Consider the following 21,281-nt stretch of genomic DNA (forward strand, 5'->3'; position numbering starts at 1 on the left):
TCAAAGGAAAAACAAGATAATTTTTATTCATTCATTTATCTTTTACAAATATGCTAATTTTTATAACCAAAAATCTTGAATTTATGTAGATTTTGGCTAATCTGATGAACTGAAGCTACTGCAGCAACAAGGGAGACGAACAAACACAAACAATTCAAAAGTTGGAATGCACACCACTTAAATGTTAGTATTCGTATGCTCTTTTGGGAAATGTGCATTTGTATAGGAAAGAACACAACTAAGGGTCCAAACCCAAGTGCTCCAAGGAGAGAAAGAACTTCATTGAAAAATGGCATTGCCATGGCAAGAATTGTTGCTATTATCACAAATATAGTCCTCCAAATTAGCCTAAACAAGTTCACAGCAATTGTTGTCTTGCACATGCTAATTTGATAATCCTTGTTTATGAAATTTGAATCAGGCCACATGATGTTAGCACCAATTTCGATGACGCGGAAAAATGGTTGAGCCATCACCTATAACATAATATTAAATTATCACATATATACATTAAAACTTGAACAATATAGTATACGAGAACAATATGCACAGAAATATATTCAATTATTATATTGGAATAATAATGATCCAACCTGATATGCTCCAACCATATGGATAACTATACATATATCTCCAATTGCAACCAGCCAATAGGGTTCAGAAAATCCAGCAAAAATATTTCCAGGTGTTTTATCACCAAAAGCAGCATAGCCAAGGCAACTACATAGAAGGAATATCATTGTCATTGTTGAGAGCCCTGTTAAGTTAGCCTTTTTCATTTGTTTACTTTCTGATGGAGTTGACCTTAGCGTGTCCTAAACAAAATAATAGAATAATCAAATTCAAGGTAATAACTAAAACTCTCAAAATTTAACCTAGTGAGAAGGCCTTGGACCTAGGAGTGTCCTCTATAGGTCTCATGTTCTAATTCCCTAGGTGCTAACAATTGGTCATATATAGAGATTTTCGTAGAGTTTTTCTTATACTTCAATTGGTGATCATAAGAAATAAATAAACCGTACCATTATGTCATAAATAACAGTGGCATAGTTGCAAGCAAGTGCTATATTTCCGAATGAACTGCAAGTTCTCCAAATTTTATCTGCAGCTGATAGTTCTGGTCCTACTTTTGTTCCAAATATGCTGGTTGATGCGCCTTTTCCTATTCTTAGCCGAAATATATTTGTGATTAGACAACATATTATAAATTTGGATCATCTTCGATCAAATATGCCATAATGTTGGTTGAAGATTATCAAAATTTCAAAACTATATAAATTAAATAGAAAAACAAGAAACAAACTACATTATTATTAAAGGAAACCAATAATAAACTATTTTAGATAAAAAATGATGAAAAATACCTGAAATAAGTATCGAAAAACAAAGACCAATTGCAATTAATACATAACCAAATGATGTAATAGCAGCAATTGATGAGAGCCATGTCAATGTGTGAAAGTTTGGAATTTGAGACAAGAAAAGCTGCAATGTCCCAAAACCAATCATGTATGGATTATAAGAGCTCCTGCAATTAGCTTGATGTCCTTTACTACGGAGGCAAATCGATTTCCCTATTGCTCTGAAATATGTTATGTTCATATTTATAAGTAAAAAAAAATTTAAAAAGAGAATCTTTGCTTGTAATAGTGGTCAGAGGAAGTATATAGTCAGTTATATATATTCACAAGTAATTTTTTTAATGTATTAACATACGCCAAACTTGTGGATGAAGTTATTGTGTAGCCCACTGTGATTCCAGCTAGCTTTGCATACACAATTATTCCACAAATCACGTGCATCCTTCCACCTATTATCAAATAGAAATATAAAACTAAAGTAAACTAAAATAGGTCAAGAATATGTAACAATATACAATTTAAAACGTTAATTCCATAATTATATTATTATACAAGGAAATAATAAAATAGTATACCTAAATAAACCTTGACAGCTTGCATATAAGTATAATTTCGTTTTCCATTGATTGGGTCTGGAAACCTATAGCAATCGGCTACAAGATTGTAAGTAAAAAGAGAGATAGATGCAAAGAGCAGTACACTGAATATACCAGCTATCCATCCTAATTGGGCCATAGCCCATGCCAAAGCCAATACTCCTGCCCCAATTACTACTGTTATTATGTGTGTTGTAGCAGTCAACACATTACCTGCAATATTGTATAGCAAAAAATTAATATTTTATACAGTTTTAAAATTAATATTCTTATACACTTTTTATAGTGTGAGAAAGGATTTGTCGGTTAAACTAGAATTTACAAACAAAAACAATACATGTAGGAAATCATAAACATAATTTTTGAATGTATGACTTAAATCAAGGTGATTCAAATTAAACTATACAAAATCTATATACCATATTAAAAGCATATTCATGACACATTTATTATGCCTCAAATGAATTTCAAATTTAAAAAAATGTGTCAAAATAAGTATGTTCGTAAGCACAATATATTAGTACTTTTTAATGAATTTAAAAAGATATAGTTATTGTAATACATTGTTTGATTCATGTATAAAAAAAATTAGCACCTTTTATATATTTTTTGAAAATTAGTATACAAAAAAAACTTTTACTATCAAGATCCCTAAATATGTTGAAAATTAGATAACGGTTCATTTTTAAAAATATTTTCTTTGGTTCTTATTCTAAAAAGTAAAACTCTTATTGCAAATTAAATTATTATTCAGATATGTATTTTTTAGGTTTCTAATTATTTTGTAATTTTCTTTTTAAGTTTTTCTGTTAGAACTCTTTTAGATAGTTTGTTAGAGTTTTTTTTACAACTTTGTCAACTATTTGGGCCTACATAAGGACTCATCCTTATCTTGTATTTCTCAAAAAATTTTATCAATAAATTTTCTTCTTTTTGTTTAATCATGTCTTCCTGCATATCTTAATATGGTATCAAGAGAAATAGATTGCTCTGATTTTTTCACTATGTGTAAGTGTTCTATTGGACCTCACCACTTCATTGTTATCATCAATTTTTCTTCAAAGTATCTTTTCTTCTTCCTCTTTCTACGCATGTCACATAACTACTCGCTGGTCAAATTTCCCCTTTATCTCTATCACTTTAATCCCCCCAAAACAAAACATTGCCTTCATTTTCATCACGTCTTTCTCTCTCTTCCTTTTGTTTCCAAAAATTTTCCTCCTTTCACACACAAAAACTTCCAGGAACAACCACCAGAAAACTTCCAAGAAAAATCACCTCCTTCACCGACTCATGAATTGTCTTCAACCCCAACAAATCTTCCTCATCGCACCCAGAACCTTCCAAGAACAAATAAATTTCATCCAAGAAAGCCCAAAAAATAACTCCTTCACGGATTCATCAATCTCCTTTGTCAATCCCAACAAAAAAAACCTTAAAATCGCCACCCCTACCTTCATCATTCTTTTTTTCCTTCATTTACATCAACGAAACCTTCATTCTTTACTTCGTTCTTGCTCTTTTCACCTTAACAAAGCCCTAATCCTCCTCATCGATTCAACCATTTGTTCTTCATTAATGGCTATCACTAACGAAGAAACAAAAAATTCTTCAAATCAAAACATTAGTACTGACCATATAAACAACAATCAGAATGCTATCACTCAACGTCAACCTCAGCGCAACAACACTTGCAACTATCAAATTGATATGCAAGACCCATTATACATGAATCCCAACGATAATCTTTGGTTTTCTATTGTTTCACCATCTATCTATAATTCCAACTTTCACTGTTGGTAGCGATTTGTGCAAGTAGCTCAACGTTCGAAAAACAAATTAGGGTTCATCGATGGAACCATAATTCGCCCTTATTCGTTCAATCCACCCCGCTCTCTCTCTCTCTCTCTCTCTCTCTCTCTCTCTCTCTCTCTCTCTCTCTCTCTCTCTCTCTCTCTCTCTTGGTATAGATGTAATACAATGGTGATGTTCTGGATTACAAATTCCATTTCTCCAGAAATTTCTCAAAGCATTCTTTGGATGGATTCGATAAAACAAATATGGGACGAGTTTCACGATCGCTACCATCAAGGTGATGTATTCCGCATATTCGACATACAAGAAGAGATTTATGCCCTAAATCAAGGTGACCAAAACATTACATAGTATTTCACAATGCTCAAAAAATGGTGGCAAGAAATTGACACCTTTCGCCCCATTCCAACCTGCACCTATGAACCTCACTGCAAATGTTAACTTCATCCCACCGTCAAAACCTATTATGATGGTGATCATATCATTTGTTTTTTGAAGGTCCTGAACAAGTAGTATAGTCCAGTTTGTGCATAAATTATGCTAATGAACCCTTTACCCTCTATCAACAAGGGTTTTTCCCTTTTGATTTAACAAGAGAGACAACAAGGGATTCCAGGGGAAGAAGAAAAAAAGTCATAGCCTATGCCAACAAACCGTATATGAGTGGTCGCCCTTAAGTGCACAATACCAAACCATACTCTTCAAATAAAGAAAAAGACATCAAAATCTATAGTTACTACAATAAACATGGTCACACCATTGAGGTGTGTTTCAAGAAGAACGGGCTTCCCCCTTATTTGAAGAAAACTAACATTGCTAATCTATATGTTGATGACAAAGATCAAGTGACACCTTCCTCTACTAATGGTGAAACAACCGAGCATATGGACTATTCCGGATTCACACCAGACCAACAAAAGGAGCTTATGGATCTTCTTCATGCCTTCACTTCAACTGCTAACATTCATCATCTTACCTTTTCATTCAATCACACTTCAGGTATTCCTCAATCTATTCCCTCCTTTAAAAATGACATTCATGATCTCTAGATTATGGATACTAGAGCTACATACCACGTCTGTCACTCCAAGTTTCTTTTCACTCATCTCATTCATATAAAACCCATTCATGTTAGGCTCTCTAATGGAGCCACCATCACAGCCAACATGCCTGACACTATTTATTTTAATGATGATTTTTATCTGATAAATGTCTTGTACATTCCTAAATTACAAACTAATTTAATTTGTGTCCTTAAATTAACCAATTCCTTGAGCTGTAACTAGAATTTTACCTCTAATTTTACCTCCTATGAATGCATTATACAGAGGACCCATACCCTGAAGAGGATTGGTGCAGCTAAGCTCCAATGTGACTTACACATTTTCACCACTCCTCCTAGCCTTAATCATGATTTTTCTTTAAATATTGTCTTTGTTGACAATTATACTGTTATGTCTGGTACCTTATGCCATAATATGTTAGACCATCCCTCTCACGAGGCTCTTACACATATCAATAAAATATTTCCTTTATCCAATTATTCTAAAATTGTTTCTCATTTTAACACTTGTTTTTATGCCAAACATATTGTCCAAGCATGTTTATCCATCCCTCTCTAAGCTCTACTTGTTTGTAGGCTCTTACTTCTTCACACCAATTTGACCTTGCCCACATGGACTTATGGGGTCCTTTTTCTAAGCCTTTTTGTTAGGCCATAGATATTTTTTAACTGTTATTGATGATCATAACTGTTTCGGTTGGATTTTCTTAATGAAAATGAAATCTAAAACTTCTAACTTAATTCAATCTTTTGTCATGAATTTTAAAACTCAATTTAACACCACAATTAAGACCATTATGTATGATAATGGGCCTGAGTTTTTTCAAGAAAGATTTCTACTTAACTCATGGGAGCCATCATCAGACCTCTTGCTGGTGTAAGCCCTAGAGGCCAATACTTTTGGTACTTGTATCGAATTATTTATTAATAATAAAAGGCTTTTTTTCTTTATTATGTTTGTTTAATAAAGTCCCTAGAATAGCTAGTCCGTTTAATGTATCAAGTGTGACTTAATCATGAGATCCCATTAAACATAAGGACAATATTCTTAAAGTATCCGTAGTCGAGCTTTGTTGTGAAGTGGGATAACATTAAAGCATTAAGACTATTATGTATATAGACTGATGATCACATCTCATGGATCATGGATAAGGAGTTATCAAGTCTTAAACATAAGTATGAATATTAGGAGTAATATTTATACTGGATTGATCCGCTATGAGAATACTATATAGAATGTTATGCAAAGTGTCATAAGTTATTCTCATGGTGATAGTGGTGTATACCACCCTTCGACCTGAAACCATTATGGACCCTAGATGTAGAGTTGAGTGCTTTATTGCTGATCAAACATTGTCTGTAACTGGATGATCATAAAGACAGTTGATGGGTACTCCACGAAGCATGCTAAGGGACATGAGTGACCTAGATGGAATTTTCCCATTCTGCGTAACAGGACGAATGTCTAAGAGCCCAATATTAAACTGGATAAGGATGACACGGTCTATGCCTTGTGTTCAATATAGACATAAGGGTAAAAGGGTAATTGTACACATAAGTATTATCACAAAAGGATATGTCAGATGACATGACACTTTCGTGTCTTGGGTAACAGTGATGTGTTGCTAGATATCGCTCATTGTTTATTATGTTAAATACGTGATTTAATATAATTGCCAATATCGCAAAAACCTACAGGGTCACACACAAAAGGACATATTGATGAGAGATAGAGTAAATAAGGAACACCGTAAGGTACGGTGCACTTAAGTGAATTGTAGAACATCGTAAGGTACGATGCACTTAAGTGAATTGTAGAACATCGTAAGGTACGATGCACTTAAGTAGAATACGAAATATGGTAAGGTACCACGCGCTTAAGTGATTTTGGTATATCATAAGATATGGGCCACATACACTTAAGTGGGCTTTTTAGCTTGCAGCCCACACAAATGGTTCTATAAATAGAACCCTTGTGCAGAAACATTTGACTGGATAAAATTTCGTATCTCTCTCTCTCTCTCTCACTCAAAGTCTTCATTCGTAGCAGCTAGCACTGAGACTGAAGGAATCCGTTCGTGTGGACTGAGTAGAGGCGTTGTCACCATTCAACGTTCGTGATCACTCCTTAGATCTGCATCAAAGGTTTCAATCGTCACAAGAGATAACAATTATATCACTGATCATGCCGATTCGTAAGGATCACTAAAGGAGAAATTTTTAATTTCCATTGCGTTTGGATCGTTATTCTCCTTCAGTGGTATCAGAGCCACTTACGAAACCATGCATCTGATAGTTGTTTGTTTTCTGTATTTTCTATATTAATACGATTAAAAGACATAATGAATTAAATAATAAACGAGTACGATTTGGATGATCGATGTTGACTATGCTTCGGAATCCGACGTTAGTATGGTGAAGCAGCGATACTTCGATCGTCCATAGGTTACACAATTGAGATCGATCAAGTTATATATATGATATAAGTAATTTTGATACAAAATATGGTATATATGATATACTATTTCTGTTTCGTTCATTCAAACACTTAATGATTGTTTTCCTTTGAGCGATCAATGGTCATTTGCTTCCGAATCCGACATTAGCGTGGTGAAGCAATGACGTGTTGATCAATCATACTGAATTAACAATCGATGTGTGTTTGAAGGTATGAAATTATTGCATTAGGGTTCATGACGGTACAAGGGTTGTGCTGTCAAAGAGTTATGCGATTAGGGTTGTGACTGCGCAAGAGTTGTGCTTTAAAGTATCAAGTGTTGATGCGAAAACTGACGCCGATTTCAAATGAATTGTTCATTAAAATTTTGCATTAGGGTGAAATTTAATTTAGTTTATTTAATTAGAAGAATTTAAATTAATAATAATAATGTGTTTATTATTATTGTCTTGTGGTGATCGGTTATGGCCTTAGTTTTCTTTTATTTAGTTTTTGGGATTTTAAAATACGACTTGTGTGTCGTGCCTCTCTTTTAATCTCTTAATGTAACTTCTTTTCTCATCTCACTCCCTCGTATGTAAAATGAGTTTCTTTTATGTAATGTAATGTTATGAAGAAAGAGAAGAATACAATATCAAAGGAGGACAACCTTGAAGATTTTGCTTGGAGAAGCTTAGATCGTTATTAGGTTAGCTTAGGTTTATTAGAAGTAATTCATATTTATTAGTTGTACTATTTTCTTAGCCCCTAAGTTTGTTAGAGGGTATTTTAGTATTTTATCCTATTCTAGTAACCCTAGTTTTAGCTTATAAATAGGGTGGCAATCATTGTAACTTTTATCATGTTTTGCAGCCGTCATTCTCTTAATAGAATATTTCTGTTCATCATTTATTCTACCTTTGCACCAACAATTGGTATCTAGAGCTCCGGTTCGGATTCATTGGGAAACACGGGAAACACGAGTGAACGTGAGGTCTTGTGTGTTTGATTTTGATTCTTAGATTTGTGTTGAATCTTGAACAAAATCTGATCAGAATTTTAATTCTGTGGGTTGCGAAACACTGTGAGAAATCTGAGTGTACTGTGCAAGGTAGAAAGATGAACGGAAACGGCAACATGAACACCAAACTTCCAGTATTTGACGGTAAAAACTGAAATCGTTGGATGATCCAAATGCGTGTACTGTTCGGTGCTCAAGATATTCTAGATCTTGTCACTGATGGTTATGTTCCGGTAGCAGCAGATGCGACGGATGAACAGAAAAACGCGGAGAAGGAAGTAAGGAAGAAGGATCATAAAGCATTGTTCTTCATTCATCAATGTGTTGATGTAAATGTGTTTGAGAAGATTGCAGATTCAACGACAACAAAGGCTGCGTGGGACACACTGGTTAGATGTTATGGTGATGACGCATCAGTGAAGAAGGTGAAACTTCAGTCCTTGAGAAAGCAATATGAGAATCTCAACATGAAGAATAATGAGAAAGTTTCTGAATACATCTCCAGAGTGATTCTGATCACTAATGAGATGAAAGCGTGTGGAGAAACTCTTTCTGAAGAAACAATCATGGAGAAGGTATTGAGATCCCTTACTTTTCAATTTGATTACATTGTGGTAGCAATAGAACATTCCAAAGACCTGAGCACCATGAGAATTGAAGAGCTGCAGAGCAGTCTAGAAGCGCAAGAGTTGCGTTTGACTGAGAGAACTTCTGAAAGGGAAGTAGAGCAGCAGGCTCTGAAAGCAACTTCTGATAGGAGGTATCAGAAGCAGTCAGAAGCCAGGAGAAGATCTGATGGTGGTCAAAAGTCAGAAGGCTCAACCTCTGATAGACAAAAGAATGCTCAGAAGGGAAAAGAGAAGTATGACAAGAAGAAGATCCAATGTTACTGTTGTAAGAAGTTTGGTCACTTTGCTAGAGACTGTTGGTCAAACAAGGAGAGAAAATTAGAAGAAACAAATATAGCCAGAAGTTCTGATGACGAATCTGTGCTATTGATGACCTCTGAATCTGATGATATGGATCTGATAGACTGGTGGTATATGGACACTGGCTGTTCAAATCATCTTACTAGAAACAAGAAATGGCTGGTTGACTTTGACTCTGAAAAGAGGATAAAGATCAGATGTGCTGATGACAAATATCTTAATGCAGAAGGTATGGGAAATGTCAGAGTGATTCTGAACAATGGGAAAACAACATTGATTCAGAACGTGTGGTATGTACCTGACATCAGAAGCAATCTGATGAGTGTGGGACAATTAATTGAGAAAGGTTTTTCAGTTACCATGAAGGACAATCTTCTGAAGCTGTATGACTGCAATCAGAAGTTGATTATGGAGTCAGAACAGGGAAGGAATAGAACATTCAAGGTGAATGTCAGAACTACAGACTCAGAATGTCTTAGTGCAACAAGTGCTAAGAAGGAGAGTGAGTTGTGGCACAGAAGATTTGGTCATTTGAATTTCAGAAGCTTAAAACATCTGAATTCAAAGAAGTTGGTACATGGAATTCCTGCAATTAAGAAGCCTGAAAAGTCATGCAAAGTTTGCATGGAAGGAAAACAACCACGATTGCCATTTGCGTCAGAAACTGCTCCAAGAGCAAAACATGCCTTGGGAGTTGTACATTCTGATGTGTGTGGTCCATTTCCAGTAGCATCGATTGGAGGGAATAAATACTTTGTGTTATTTGTTGATGAATTCACAAGAATGACATGGGTATCCCTTATTAAGTTTAAACACGAGGTGTTTGATGAATTCAAGAAGTTCAGAATGAAGGCTGAGAATCAGAGTGGTCAGAAGTTGAAGATTCTTAGAACTGACGGTGGAGGTGAGTATAACTCCAAAGAGTTCCAGAAGTTCTGTGAGGAGAACGGAATTGAGCATGAGGTTACTGCTCCTTATACCCCTCAACACAATGGTCTTGCTGAAAGAAGAAACCGCACTTTGCTTGATATGGTGAGAAGCATGCTAAAGGAGAAGAAACTTCCTCAGAAGCTCTGGGGAGAAGCTGTTGCCACTGCAACGTATGTACTCAACCGATGTCCTACGAAGAAGTTGAAGGAAATAGTTCCAATACAGAAGTGGACTGGAGATAAGCAAAGTGTTAGTCATCTGAAGGTGTTTGGTTCTGTTTGCTATAAACATGTTCAAGAAGTCAGAAGACAGAAGCTGCATGATAGAAGCAAAGTGATGATTCTGATAGGGTACCACAGTACAGGTGCATACAAGCTCTATTGTCCAGAAACCAACAAAATTGAATTTAGCAGAGATGTGATTGTGAAGGAATCAGAATTTTGGAATTGGGATAAGTCTCAATCTGATTCTGATGTTAGAACTTCTGAAGAAAGGTCAGAGTTAAGAATTTCTGAAGTTGGAGTAAACTATGACGTTGATTCTGATTCTGATAGTGATTCTGACTCTGGAGAAGACTCAGAAGATGAAGGTGACTCTGATGATCCAGACTCTGATGACCCAGACTCTAATGGTAATCCAGATTCTGGTGGCAATTCAGACTCTGGAAATATGCCAGCCCCTGAAGATGGTCAAAGCTCTGGAGGAAGTCAACCATCTGAAGCTAGAAACTCTGAAGCTCAAGACTCTGAACAAGTTCAGAGACCACAAAGAATCAGAAACATCCCCAGAAGATATGCAGAATTTGACATGCTGCAAGACACTGAAGTAGACTCTGAAGGAGAAGTTATTCAGTGTTCCATGTTAGTAGACTCTGAACCCATAAGTATAGAAGAGGCTCTTAAGCAGAAGCTCTGGCTGAAGGCCATGAAAGAAGAACTTGATGCTATAGAGAGAAACAAGACTTGGAAGCTAACAGAACTTCCAAAAGACAAAAAAGCCATCAGCGTCAGATGGGTTTTCAAGCAGAAGTTAAAGCCAGATGGTTCAATTGGCAAACATAAAGCAAGGTTGGTAGCCAGAGGATTTCTACAGAAACCTGGGCTGGATTACTCTGAAGTGTTTGCACCTGTAGCAAGACATGAAACAATCAGAATGGTGATTGCAATAGCTGCTAACAGGAATTGGCCTCTGATGCATTTAGATGTAAAATCTGCATTTCTGAACGGTCCATTAGAAGAAGAAGTTTACATGTCATAACCTCCTGGATTTGTGAAAAAGAATCAGGAAGGGATGGTGTACATATTATACAAAGCTCTATATGGATTGAAACAAGCGCCCAGAGCTTGGAATCAGAAGATTGGTTCATTTTTCAAGAAGCAAGGCTTTCAGAAATGTGAGATGGAGTACGGTGTCTATGTTCAGCATACTTCTGAAGGAAATATGACTCTGGTATGTTTATATGTTGATGATATACTGCTGAGTGGAAGTTCTGAACAGGAGATAGCCAAGTTCAAGAAAGTTCTGATGAATGAATTCGAAATGACTGATCTAGGCAAAATGACATACTTTCTAGGGATGGAATTCAGATACTCTGAGAAAGGTATTATTTTGCATCAGCTTAAGTATGAATTAGAAATTCTGAAGAGATTTAATCTGAAGAATTGTAAGATTGTTGTCACACCTTCTGATACAAATCAGAAACTGGATTCTGACTCTGATGGAAAGGATGTGGACGCTACAACCTTCGAACAGTTGGTTGGTTCTCTGAGGTATTTGTGCAATACCAGACCTGATATTTGCTATTCAGTTGGGATGGTTAGTAGGTTCATGAGTAAACCTAAGTGGTCCCATTACCAAGATGCTGTCAGGATTCTGAGGTATATCAAGGGAACTCTGAAGTATGGAGTATTATTTCCTTCTGGAAGAAAGGATGAGTCAGAACTTCTAAGTTATTCAGATTCTGATTGGTGTGGAGACAGAGTTGACAGAAGAAGTACGTCTGGGTACTTATTCAAATTTCTGGGAGGTCCCATTTCTTGGTGTTCCAAGAAGCAACCTGTTGTGGCGTTGTCAACTTGTGAAGCTGAATACATTGCAGGTGCTGTTACTGCATGCCAAGCTGTGTGGATTATGAATCTATTGCATGATCTGAAGATTAAAGTAAACAAACCTCTGAAGCTGATGATTGACAACAAGTCTGCAATCAATCTTGCCAGAAACCCAGTGTTGCATGGGAGAAGCAAGCACATTGAGACCAAGTATCATTTTCTGAGACATCAAGTTCAGAGGGGAGTGTTAGAAGTTGTACACTGCAGCACTCAGAAATAGTTGGCAGATGTTCTGACGAAAGCTATCAAGACTGATCAATTTCTCAAATTAAGGGATGGAATTGGTGTTACAAGTTTTGATGGAATATGAATTAAGGGATGGTATTAGAAGTAATTCATATTTATTAGTTGTACTATTTTCTTAGCCCCTAAGTTTGTTAGAGGGTATTTTAGTATTTTATCCTATTCTAGTAACCCTAGTTTTAGCTTATAAATAGGGTGGCAATCATTGTAACTTTTATCATGTTTTGCAGCCGTCATTCTCTTAATAGAATATTTCCGTTCATCATTTATTCTACCTTTGCACCAACAAGGTTCTCTCATTGGCTTGGGAGAACAATTGCGTTATGGGTCATAACTGTTTCATTTTGTATGTATGTTGATGCATGTGAGAGACGATTTATATGATAAATAAGCCGGTGAGATCAGAATAATTGCAAATTCCTTCAAATTAAATATTAAGTTTATGCTTTCCAAGTTTTAGCACTCATCAAGACTAGTATAGGTGCATGTTCTATATTAGTAAGGTGCGATGGGATAATTATAATATCCAATTGCTAAAACAATGAGTCAAACTTAACTAAACAAATTAAAATAAGATTATATACGTTTAGAAGCAAGAGTTGGAAATGATCCATGTGATGGATTGGAATAAGGAGTTATTCACCTAACTAAAATATTCTAGAGTTGTATTAGATATAATTGGAAGGAGTTCTTACCTAAATAACCTAGTTTTGTGTAATCCGCCTACGCGGACTTAAAACAAAGTGAAATGTGGATCTCGACCCACTAGAAAATCTTCCAACGTGATTTTCCGAATCAAATGACGAGGGTCATTTGTTTTGAGTAAAATACTGGGTGCATATTTAATTAAAGGCCTAATTAAATATGTTATTTGAGTGATACTTATATTTTCATATTTTCATGTAGATTACCACGACAACAAACACCTCTAACAACATTTTGCGATCAATCCTTGATAAGGAAAAATTGTTTGGGATAAATTTTCTGGATTGTCACCGAAATTTGAGGATTATCCTCAAGCATGATAGAAAGCTGTATGTCTTGGAGAAACCTGTTCCTGAAGAGGAATCTCCTAGTTTTGCACCTAAGGTAGAAAGAGATGCTTATAAGAAGCATGTTAGTGATTCCAATGAAATTGTTTGCCTTATGCTAGCTACCATGAACTCAGAGTTGCAAAAGCAACATGAGAACATGGCAGCGTTCGATATGATCGAACATCTGAAGATGCTATATCAAGAGCAGGCAAGGCATGAAAGGTTTGAAGTTTCAAACGCCTTTTTTCAAAGCAAGTTAGCTAAGGGAGCCCCTGTAGGTCCCCGTGTGCTCAAGATGATTGGGTATATGGAGAACCTTGAGAGGTTGGGTTTTCCCCTCGGAAAGGAACTTGCGACTGATTTTATCTTGCAATCGTTGCCAGATAGCTTCAATTTGTCCTTAGTTTCAACATGAATGATATGGACAAAAGTCTCCCTGAACTGCTAGGCATGTTAAGAACTGCTGAGCAGAATTTGAAGTCAAAAGGGAAGTCCATTTTAATGATTAGAAATGGAAAGAGACAGAACAAAAGACCCACCAAGCAGGATGGTAAAGGGAAAGGCAAGGAAGTTGCCAAACCCAAACCCACTGCTCCTGCTTTGAAGCCTAGTGGAGGCATAACAAAGGAATGCACCTGCTTCCATTGCGGTAAGACCGGACACTGGAAGAGAATTGTCCAAAGTACCTAGAAGATAAGAAGAATGGAGTAAAGACTTCAACTTCAGGTATTTTTGTTATTGAAATTAATTTATCTACTTATGCATCATGGGTATTAGATACTGGATGCGGTTTTCACATTTGTACCAATGTGCATGGGCTAAAAAGGAGTAGAGATTTGGGAAAAGGTGAAGTTGACTTACGAGTTGGCAATGGAGAAAAGGTTGTTGCTTTGGCTGTAGGGACGTATGCATTGACTTTACCTAGTGGTTTAATAATTCATTTCGAGAATTGTTATTATATACCTGCAATTAGCAGGAATATTATTTCCGTTTCTTGTTTGGACAAGTTTGGTTTTTCATTTATAATAAAGAACAATTGTTGTTCCATTTATTTGAATGATATATTATATGCTACTACACAAATGACCAATGGACTATATGTCATTAATCTTGAAATGCCTATTTATAACATTAGTACTAAAAGGATGAAACCTAATGAGTTAAATCCAACTTACCTTTGGCATTGACGATTAGGCCACATAAATGAGAAACGCATTTCCAAACTCCATAAAGGTGGACTCTTAGACTCTTTTGATTATGAATCATATGAGACATGCATGTATTATTTAATTGGAAAGATGACAAAGTCTCCATTCACAGGAAAAGGTGAAATAGCTAATGATCTTTTGGCCCTCATACATACTGGTGTATATGGACCACCGACCATACCTGCCAGAGGAGGTTTTCAGTACTTCATCACATTTACTGATGATTTTAGTAGATATGGTTATGTGTATTTAATGAAACCCAAATCAGAGTCCTTTGAAAAGTTCAAGGAATTCAAGAATGAAGTACAAAACCAACTAGGTAAGAATATTAAAACTCTTATATCAGATCGAGGTGGTGAATATTTAAGCCTAGAGTTTGATGACCATCTGAAAGAGTGTGAGATTCTATCCCAACTTACTCCTCCTTGAACACCCCAATGGAATGGTGTATCTGAGAGAAGAAATCGAACCTTGTTAGACATGATCCTATCCATGATGAGTCACGCCGATCTTCCAAACTCCTTTTAGGGACATGCACTATTGACAGTAGCTTACACATTTAACCGTGTTCCATCCAAAAAGGTTGAGAAGACACCATATGATATATGGAGTGGTAAGAAACCACATATGTCTTACATGAAGATTTGGGGTTGCGAAGTTTATGTGAAACGACAAATTTCAACTAAGCTTGAGCCCAAATCTGACAAATGCTTATTTGTGGGATATCCTAAAGAAACAAGAGGGTATTACTTCTACAATCCTTCTGAGGGCAAAATGTTTGTCGCTCGAATTGGAGTTTTCCTAGAAAAGGATTTTATTTCCAAAGGAATAAGTGGGAGGAAATTAGAGCTTGAAGAAATTCAAGAATCACAAAGCATTGATACACCTATGGAGGAATTAAAGCAGGAAACACAAGTGGTTGTGGAAGACTAACCTACTCAAGTAGAACAAGACCATCGTAGGTCAAGCAGGATACGTCACCTACCTAAGAGATATGGATATCTCATAACTGATCAAGGTGATGTATTACTCATGCATCAAGATGAGCCTATGACCTACCAAGAGGCCATAACTGATCCTGAGTCTGAGAAGTGGCTAGAAGCCATGAAATCTGAAATGGATTCCATAAAACCAGGTTTGGATCTTGGTAGAGCCCCCTGTAGGAGTTAACCCTATAGGATGCAAGTGGGTCTTCAAAAAGAAGACTGACATGGATGGTAAGGTACATACCTATAAGGAAAGACCGATTGCAAAAGGATATAAACAAATTCACGGGGTTGACTATGATGAAACCTTTTCACCAGTTGCAATGCTTAAATATGATCAGATTTTAATTGATATCGTTGCATATCATGATTATGAAATATGGCAGATGGATGTCAAAACTACTTTTCTTAATGGGAATCTTCTTGAGGATGTGTGCATGACATAGCCTAAAGGATTTGACATACCAGAAGAAGGCCAAAAGATATGTAAGTTATAAAGATCAATATATGGATTGAAGCAAGCTTCCAGAAGCTGGAATCTTCGTTTTAATGAAATAGTAAAACAATATGGATTCATCAAGAATGAAGATGAGCCTTATGTCTACAAGAAGGTTAGTGGGAGCATGATCGTCTTCCTGGTATTATATGTAGATGACATATTACTCATTGGAAACGATGTCCCTACCTTGCAACAAGTAAAGTCTTGGTTGGGGAAATTCTTTTCTATGAAGGACCTAGGTGGAGCAACCTATATATTAGGAATTAGGATCTATAGAGATAGATCATAAAAACTGCTTGGCCTAAGTCATAGTACATACATAGACAAAGTGCCAAGACGCTTTAATATGCATGATTCCAAGAAAGGATTTATACATATGCAACATGGCATGTGTCTTTAAAAAATACAATCCCCTTCAACTAAGGAAGAAAGGGATCGCATGAATAAGATTCCATATGCATCTGCAATAAGATCTATCATGTATGCCATGTTATGTACTCGACCAGATGTCTCGTATGCTTTAAGTGCAATGAATAGGTACCAATCTGATCCCGGTGATGCTCATTGAGTAGCTGTCAAGAATATCCTTAAGTATTTGAGAAGGACTAAGGACTCATTCTTGATATATGGAGGTCAGGAAGAGCTTGATGTAATTGGATACACCAATGCTAGCTTCCAGACAGATAAGGATGACTTTAGATCGCAATTTGGTTATGTGTTCTGCTTAAATGGTGGCGTTGTGAGCTGAAAATGTTCAAAGCAAGATACAATTGTTGATTCTAAAATCGAGGTCGGGTATATTGTTGCCTCAAGTGAAACAAAGGAAGCTGTTTGGATAAAAAAATCATTAGTTAACTTGGCATAGTTCCTAGCATTGTGGATCCCATTGATCTCTATTGTGATAACAATGGTGCTATCGCACAAGCTAAAGAGCCTAGATCTCACCAACGATCCAAACACATACTTAGGCGTTATCACCTCATTCGAGAGATAATAGATAGAGAAGATGTGAAAATATTCAGAGTACCTACACTTGACAATATTGATGACCCACTGACAAAGCCTCTTACGCAGCAGAAGCATGATAAGCATACTAGATCTATGGGCATTAGGAGTATGCTTGATTGACTCTAGTACTAGTGGGGGATTGTTGGTATAAGCCATAGAGGCCAATACTTTTGGTACTTGTATCGAGTTATTTATTAATAATAAAAGGCTTTTTTCTTTATTATGTTTGTTTAATAAAGTCCCTAGAATAGATATTCCGTTTAATGTATCAAATGTGACTTAATCATGAGATCCCATTAAACATAAGGACAATATTCTTAAAGTATTTGTAGTCGAGCTTTGTTGTGAAGTGGGATAACATTAAAGCATTAAGATTATTATGTATATAGACTGATGATCATATCTCATGGATCATGGATAAGGAGTTATCAAGTCTTAAACATAGGTATGAATATTAGGAGTAATATTTATACTGGATTGACCCGTTATGAGAATACTATATAGAATGTTATGCAAAGTGTCATAAGTTATTCTCATGGTGATAGTGGTGTATACCACCCTTCGACCTGAAACCACTATGGACCCTAGATGTAGAGTCGAGTGCTTTATTGCTGATCAAACGTTGTCCGTAACTGGATGACCATAAAGACAGTTGACGGGTACTCCACGAAGCATGTTGAGGGACATGAGTGACCTAGATGAAATTTTCCCATTATGCGTAACAGGATGAATGTCTAAGGGCCCAATATTGAACTGGACAAGGATGACACGGTCTATGCCTTGTGTTCAATATAGACATAAGGGCAAAAGGGTAATTATACACATAAATATTATCACAAAAGGATTTGTCAGATCGCATGACATTTTCGTGTCTTGGGTAACAATGATGTGTTTCTAGATACCGCTCACTGTTTATTATGTTAAATACGTGATTTAATATAATTGCCAATATCGCGAAAACCTATAGGGTCACACACAAAATGACGAATTGATGAGAGATAGAGTAAATAAGGAACATCGTAAGGTACGGTGCACTTAAGTGAATCGTAGAACATCGTAAGGTATGATACACTTAAGTAGAATACGAAATATGGTAAGGTACCACGTGTTTAAGTGATTTTGGTATATCATAAGATATGAGCCACATACACTTAAATGGGTTTTTTAGCTTGCAGCCCACCCAAGTGGTTCTATAAATAGAATCCTTGTGCAGAAGTATTTGACTGGATGAAATTTCGTTTCTCTCTCTCTCTCTCTCAGCCTTCATTCGTAGCAGCTAGCACTGAGACTGAAGGAATCCGTTCGTGTGGACTGAGTAGAGGCGTTGTCACCATTCAACGTTCGTGATCACTCCTTAGATATGCATCAAAGGTTTCAATCGCCACAAGAGGTAACGATTCTATCATTAATTATGCCTATTCGTAAGGATCACTAAAGGAGAAATTTTTAATTTCCGTTGCGTTTTGGATCGCTATTTTCCTTCACCTTTTGCATTGATGCTCCATAGCAAAATGGTCTAGTTGAGAGGAAACATCAACACTTATTAGCGATTATGCGCGCGCTTCTATTTTAATATAAATTCCCTAAACATTTTTGGTCATATGCATTATCTTATGTTAATTTCCTTATAAATCGTCTGTCTACTCGCATTTTACACAATAGATGTCCTTTTACTTTTTTGTGTGATAAAGACTCTGATTACTTTGACATAAAAACCTTTGGTTGCTTAGTCTTTGCTTGTAGTTATAAACTTAATCGAACCAATACATCTCATGCCCATCAATTCAGAAAATCAAATTGCTGACATCTTCACCAAACCTTTTCATATTGGTCCTTTCACTTCTCTTATTAACAAATTTGGAATGATCAACATCTATTTCAGTTTGGGATTGCAAATTAAATTATTATTCTAATATATATTTTTAGGTTTCTAATTATTTTGTAATTTTCTTTTTACTTTTTTCTGTTAGTGATCTTTTACATAGTTTGTTAGAGTTTTTTATAACTCGGTCAACTATTTTGGCCTATATAAGAACCCATCTCTATCTCTATTGTATTTCTCAATTTTTTATTAATAAATTTTCTTCTTTTCCTTTAATCATGCTTCCCTTTTTCTTTAATCATGCTTCCTGCATATCTTAACAATTCTTATTATAATAAGGACTTGAAAAAGTAATTCTGAATTTGTCATTCTAATACCAAAAAAAGTAAAACTTTTATTATACTACTAATAAGGATCCAAAAAAATAACTTTGAATCTATAACTGTTAAAGGTGTGGAAGTCTGAAACAGGATCCAAAAGAATATCGTATTCTAAATTTTTTGCGTAATTTTATATATAACTCCTTAAAACAGTGTCGAGATCTATTTTATATGGATCTCTCTGTTGCACTTTTCACTTGATTTCTCTTTTTTCAGTAAATATAACTCCCCCAAACACTGTGAATGTTCTACTTCTATATTTTTGATCTTTGAAAAAGAAGCTTAACTATTAATACTATGATAAAAAGCACTGTTTTGAAAATTGAAGAAAATACAGAACCTTAATTCACACAGTAGCGACAAAATTAATAAAAATCAACAAAGGTTTGCAAGATTCATGAGAAAGAGAAATACTGTAGAAATTAACTGCATAAAGAAAGAGTACCAGTTCTCTTGAGTCTGCCATCGTCGTCTACTTCAAGATCCATTACAGATTTCGTGATGCTATTGCTTCTGCTAATAATTATGAGTAGTAATAGTTTATGTGTCAAAATGATAGACACTCGAGTATATATAAGGCCAATCCTATAATTTTTTTATATTATAAATAGAATAATGTTTAAATATAATATATTAATTAAAATATTATATTAAATTATTTGCCAAAGAAAAGGCTCCACCAGTCAATGTTTCAATAGTTATCTACTCTGCCAATTAATGCATTCTTTATTATCTTATTAAAATTATTTCTTATTTAGTTCTTTGTTTCAGTGTTGACTTCAACAAATTCTTTATAGCAGTTTTACAAAGATGGAAAAAAGTTACTAGTATTAATTCAAAATTGTTCTGAAATTCATTTGAATGGATTTGTTTTTCCTTTATGCTTCCTTAATTGTAAGGTTTTTTTTGGCAATTAATCAGATTATTTTTTCTCATTGGCTAAATTAAATGCACTTACAAGTATACTGTCACAAATATTGAATTAAATTAATAAATACTAAAAGAGTTCTGGATCAAGTGCAAAGTCTTATCAACGTTGCATATGACTCTTCCTTAAAAATTCAAAATAAAATAGTATATTGATTAAATATTATAAATTTACAAGTATAGACACAATTTATTTTTCTTCTAATAATTATATGATATGATGGAATGTGCAATACTTATACTTTTTAAAAATTCAGCATCTTTTCATTCACACGTTGGAAAAATACTTAAGTGTAGAATTATAAAAGAATCTATAAGTTTTGAATAATTATAATAGAATATAATTTATAAATTAGACTCGTTGGAATAGATAGAATAATTAGGGTTTTAAGAAGAAGAAAGAAGAGAGAAAAGAAAGAAGAGAGAAGAACTATATTTGAAAATTTGCTAAACTGTTAAAACGATCAAGGAGAGTGATATCTTCTCCTTGCGTAATCGACTCCCGAACCCTGAATTTGGTTGCGACGACCAATTTAATTTTTAAAGAATTTTATCGATATTTTCTCTTTCCTTTATTGAAATAAATAAAGTTCAGTGGCGACTCTGTTGGAATCATTTTTACCGCGACCATCACAAAGGATCGTATTTTTTGAGATGCGACATCTGATGACTCTGTTGGGGATATTTTGCTCCATGCAAGAGATAGTCAATCTTAACTTAGTTCGATTTGCAATGAATATTAGATTTGTTTACTTATTTTCCTCTAATTTCTTTCCTTTATCTCATTGTATTGTTGTTATCTTATTTGGTGTTGGTTCTCATGATTCTATTGGGGGATCTCTGATTATTGGTACTCTGTAAGATAGGCTCTTTACCTGAGTCTGAGAAAAACCATAGGAATAAGATGATGGTTG

General features: G+C 35.2%; 1 protein-coding gene across 2 annotated transcripts; it reads right to left on the reverse strand.

The window, feature by feature from the left end:
• On the reverse strand, positions 1-20,030 carry LOC127092542 (amino acid permease 1). Of its 2 annotated transcripts, XM_051031441.1 has the most exons (8): positions 19,886-19,959; positions 2,072-2,170; positions 1,937-2,001; positions 1,717-1,810; positions 1,365-1,582; positions 1,023-1,162; positions 594-815; positions 1-476 (listed from the first exon to the last, which is right to left on the reverse strand). In XM_051031441.1, exons 2-8 carry the CDS (start codon positions 2,101-2,103, stop codon positions 54-56), a joined length of 1,194 nt encoding a protein of 397 aa, XP_050887398.1. In that variant the 5' UTR covers positions 2,104-2,170; positions 19,886-19,959; the 3' UTR covers positions 1-53. The 2 variants fall into 2 exon arrangements, with proteins under 2 accessions (XP_050887398.1, XP_050887397.1); XM_051031440.1 differs by having other exon boundaries at positions 1,937-2,170; positions 19,886-20,030.
• Positions 20,031-21,281: the final 1,251 nt, after the last annotated feature.

This window comes from Lathyrus oleraceus, chromosome 6 (assembly GCF_024323335.1).
Source record: "Lathyrus oleraceus cultivar Zhongwan6 chromosome 6, CAAS_Psat_ZW6_1.0, whole genome shotgun sequence".
Classification (NCBI taxonomy): Eukaryota; Viridiplantae; Streptophyta; class Magnoliopsida; order Fabales; family Fabaceae; genus Lathyrus; species Lathyrus oleraceus.

Excerpts from the sequence above, each read along its gene's own strand:
- LOC127092542 (XM_051031440.1), bottom strand. The coding sequence starts at position 19,928 with ATGGATCTTGAAGTAGACGACGATGGCAGACTCAAGAGAACTG. Across the intron at positions 2,171-19,885 it reads TGGCAGACTCAAGAGAACTG|GTAATGTGTTGACTGCTACA; the intron begins GTACTCTTTCTT and ends ACAATATTGCAG. Across the intron at positions 816-1,022 it reads CTGTTATTTATGACATAATG|GACACGCTAAGGTCAACTCC; the intron begins GTACGGTTTATT and ends TATTTTGTTTAG.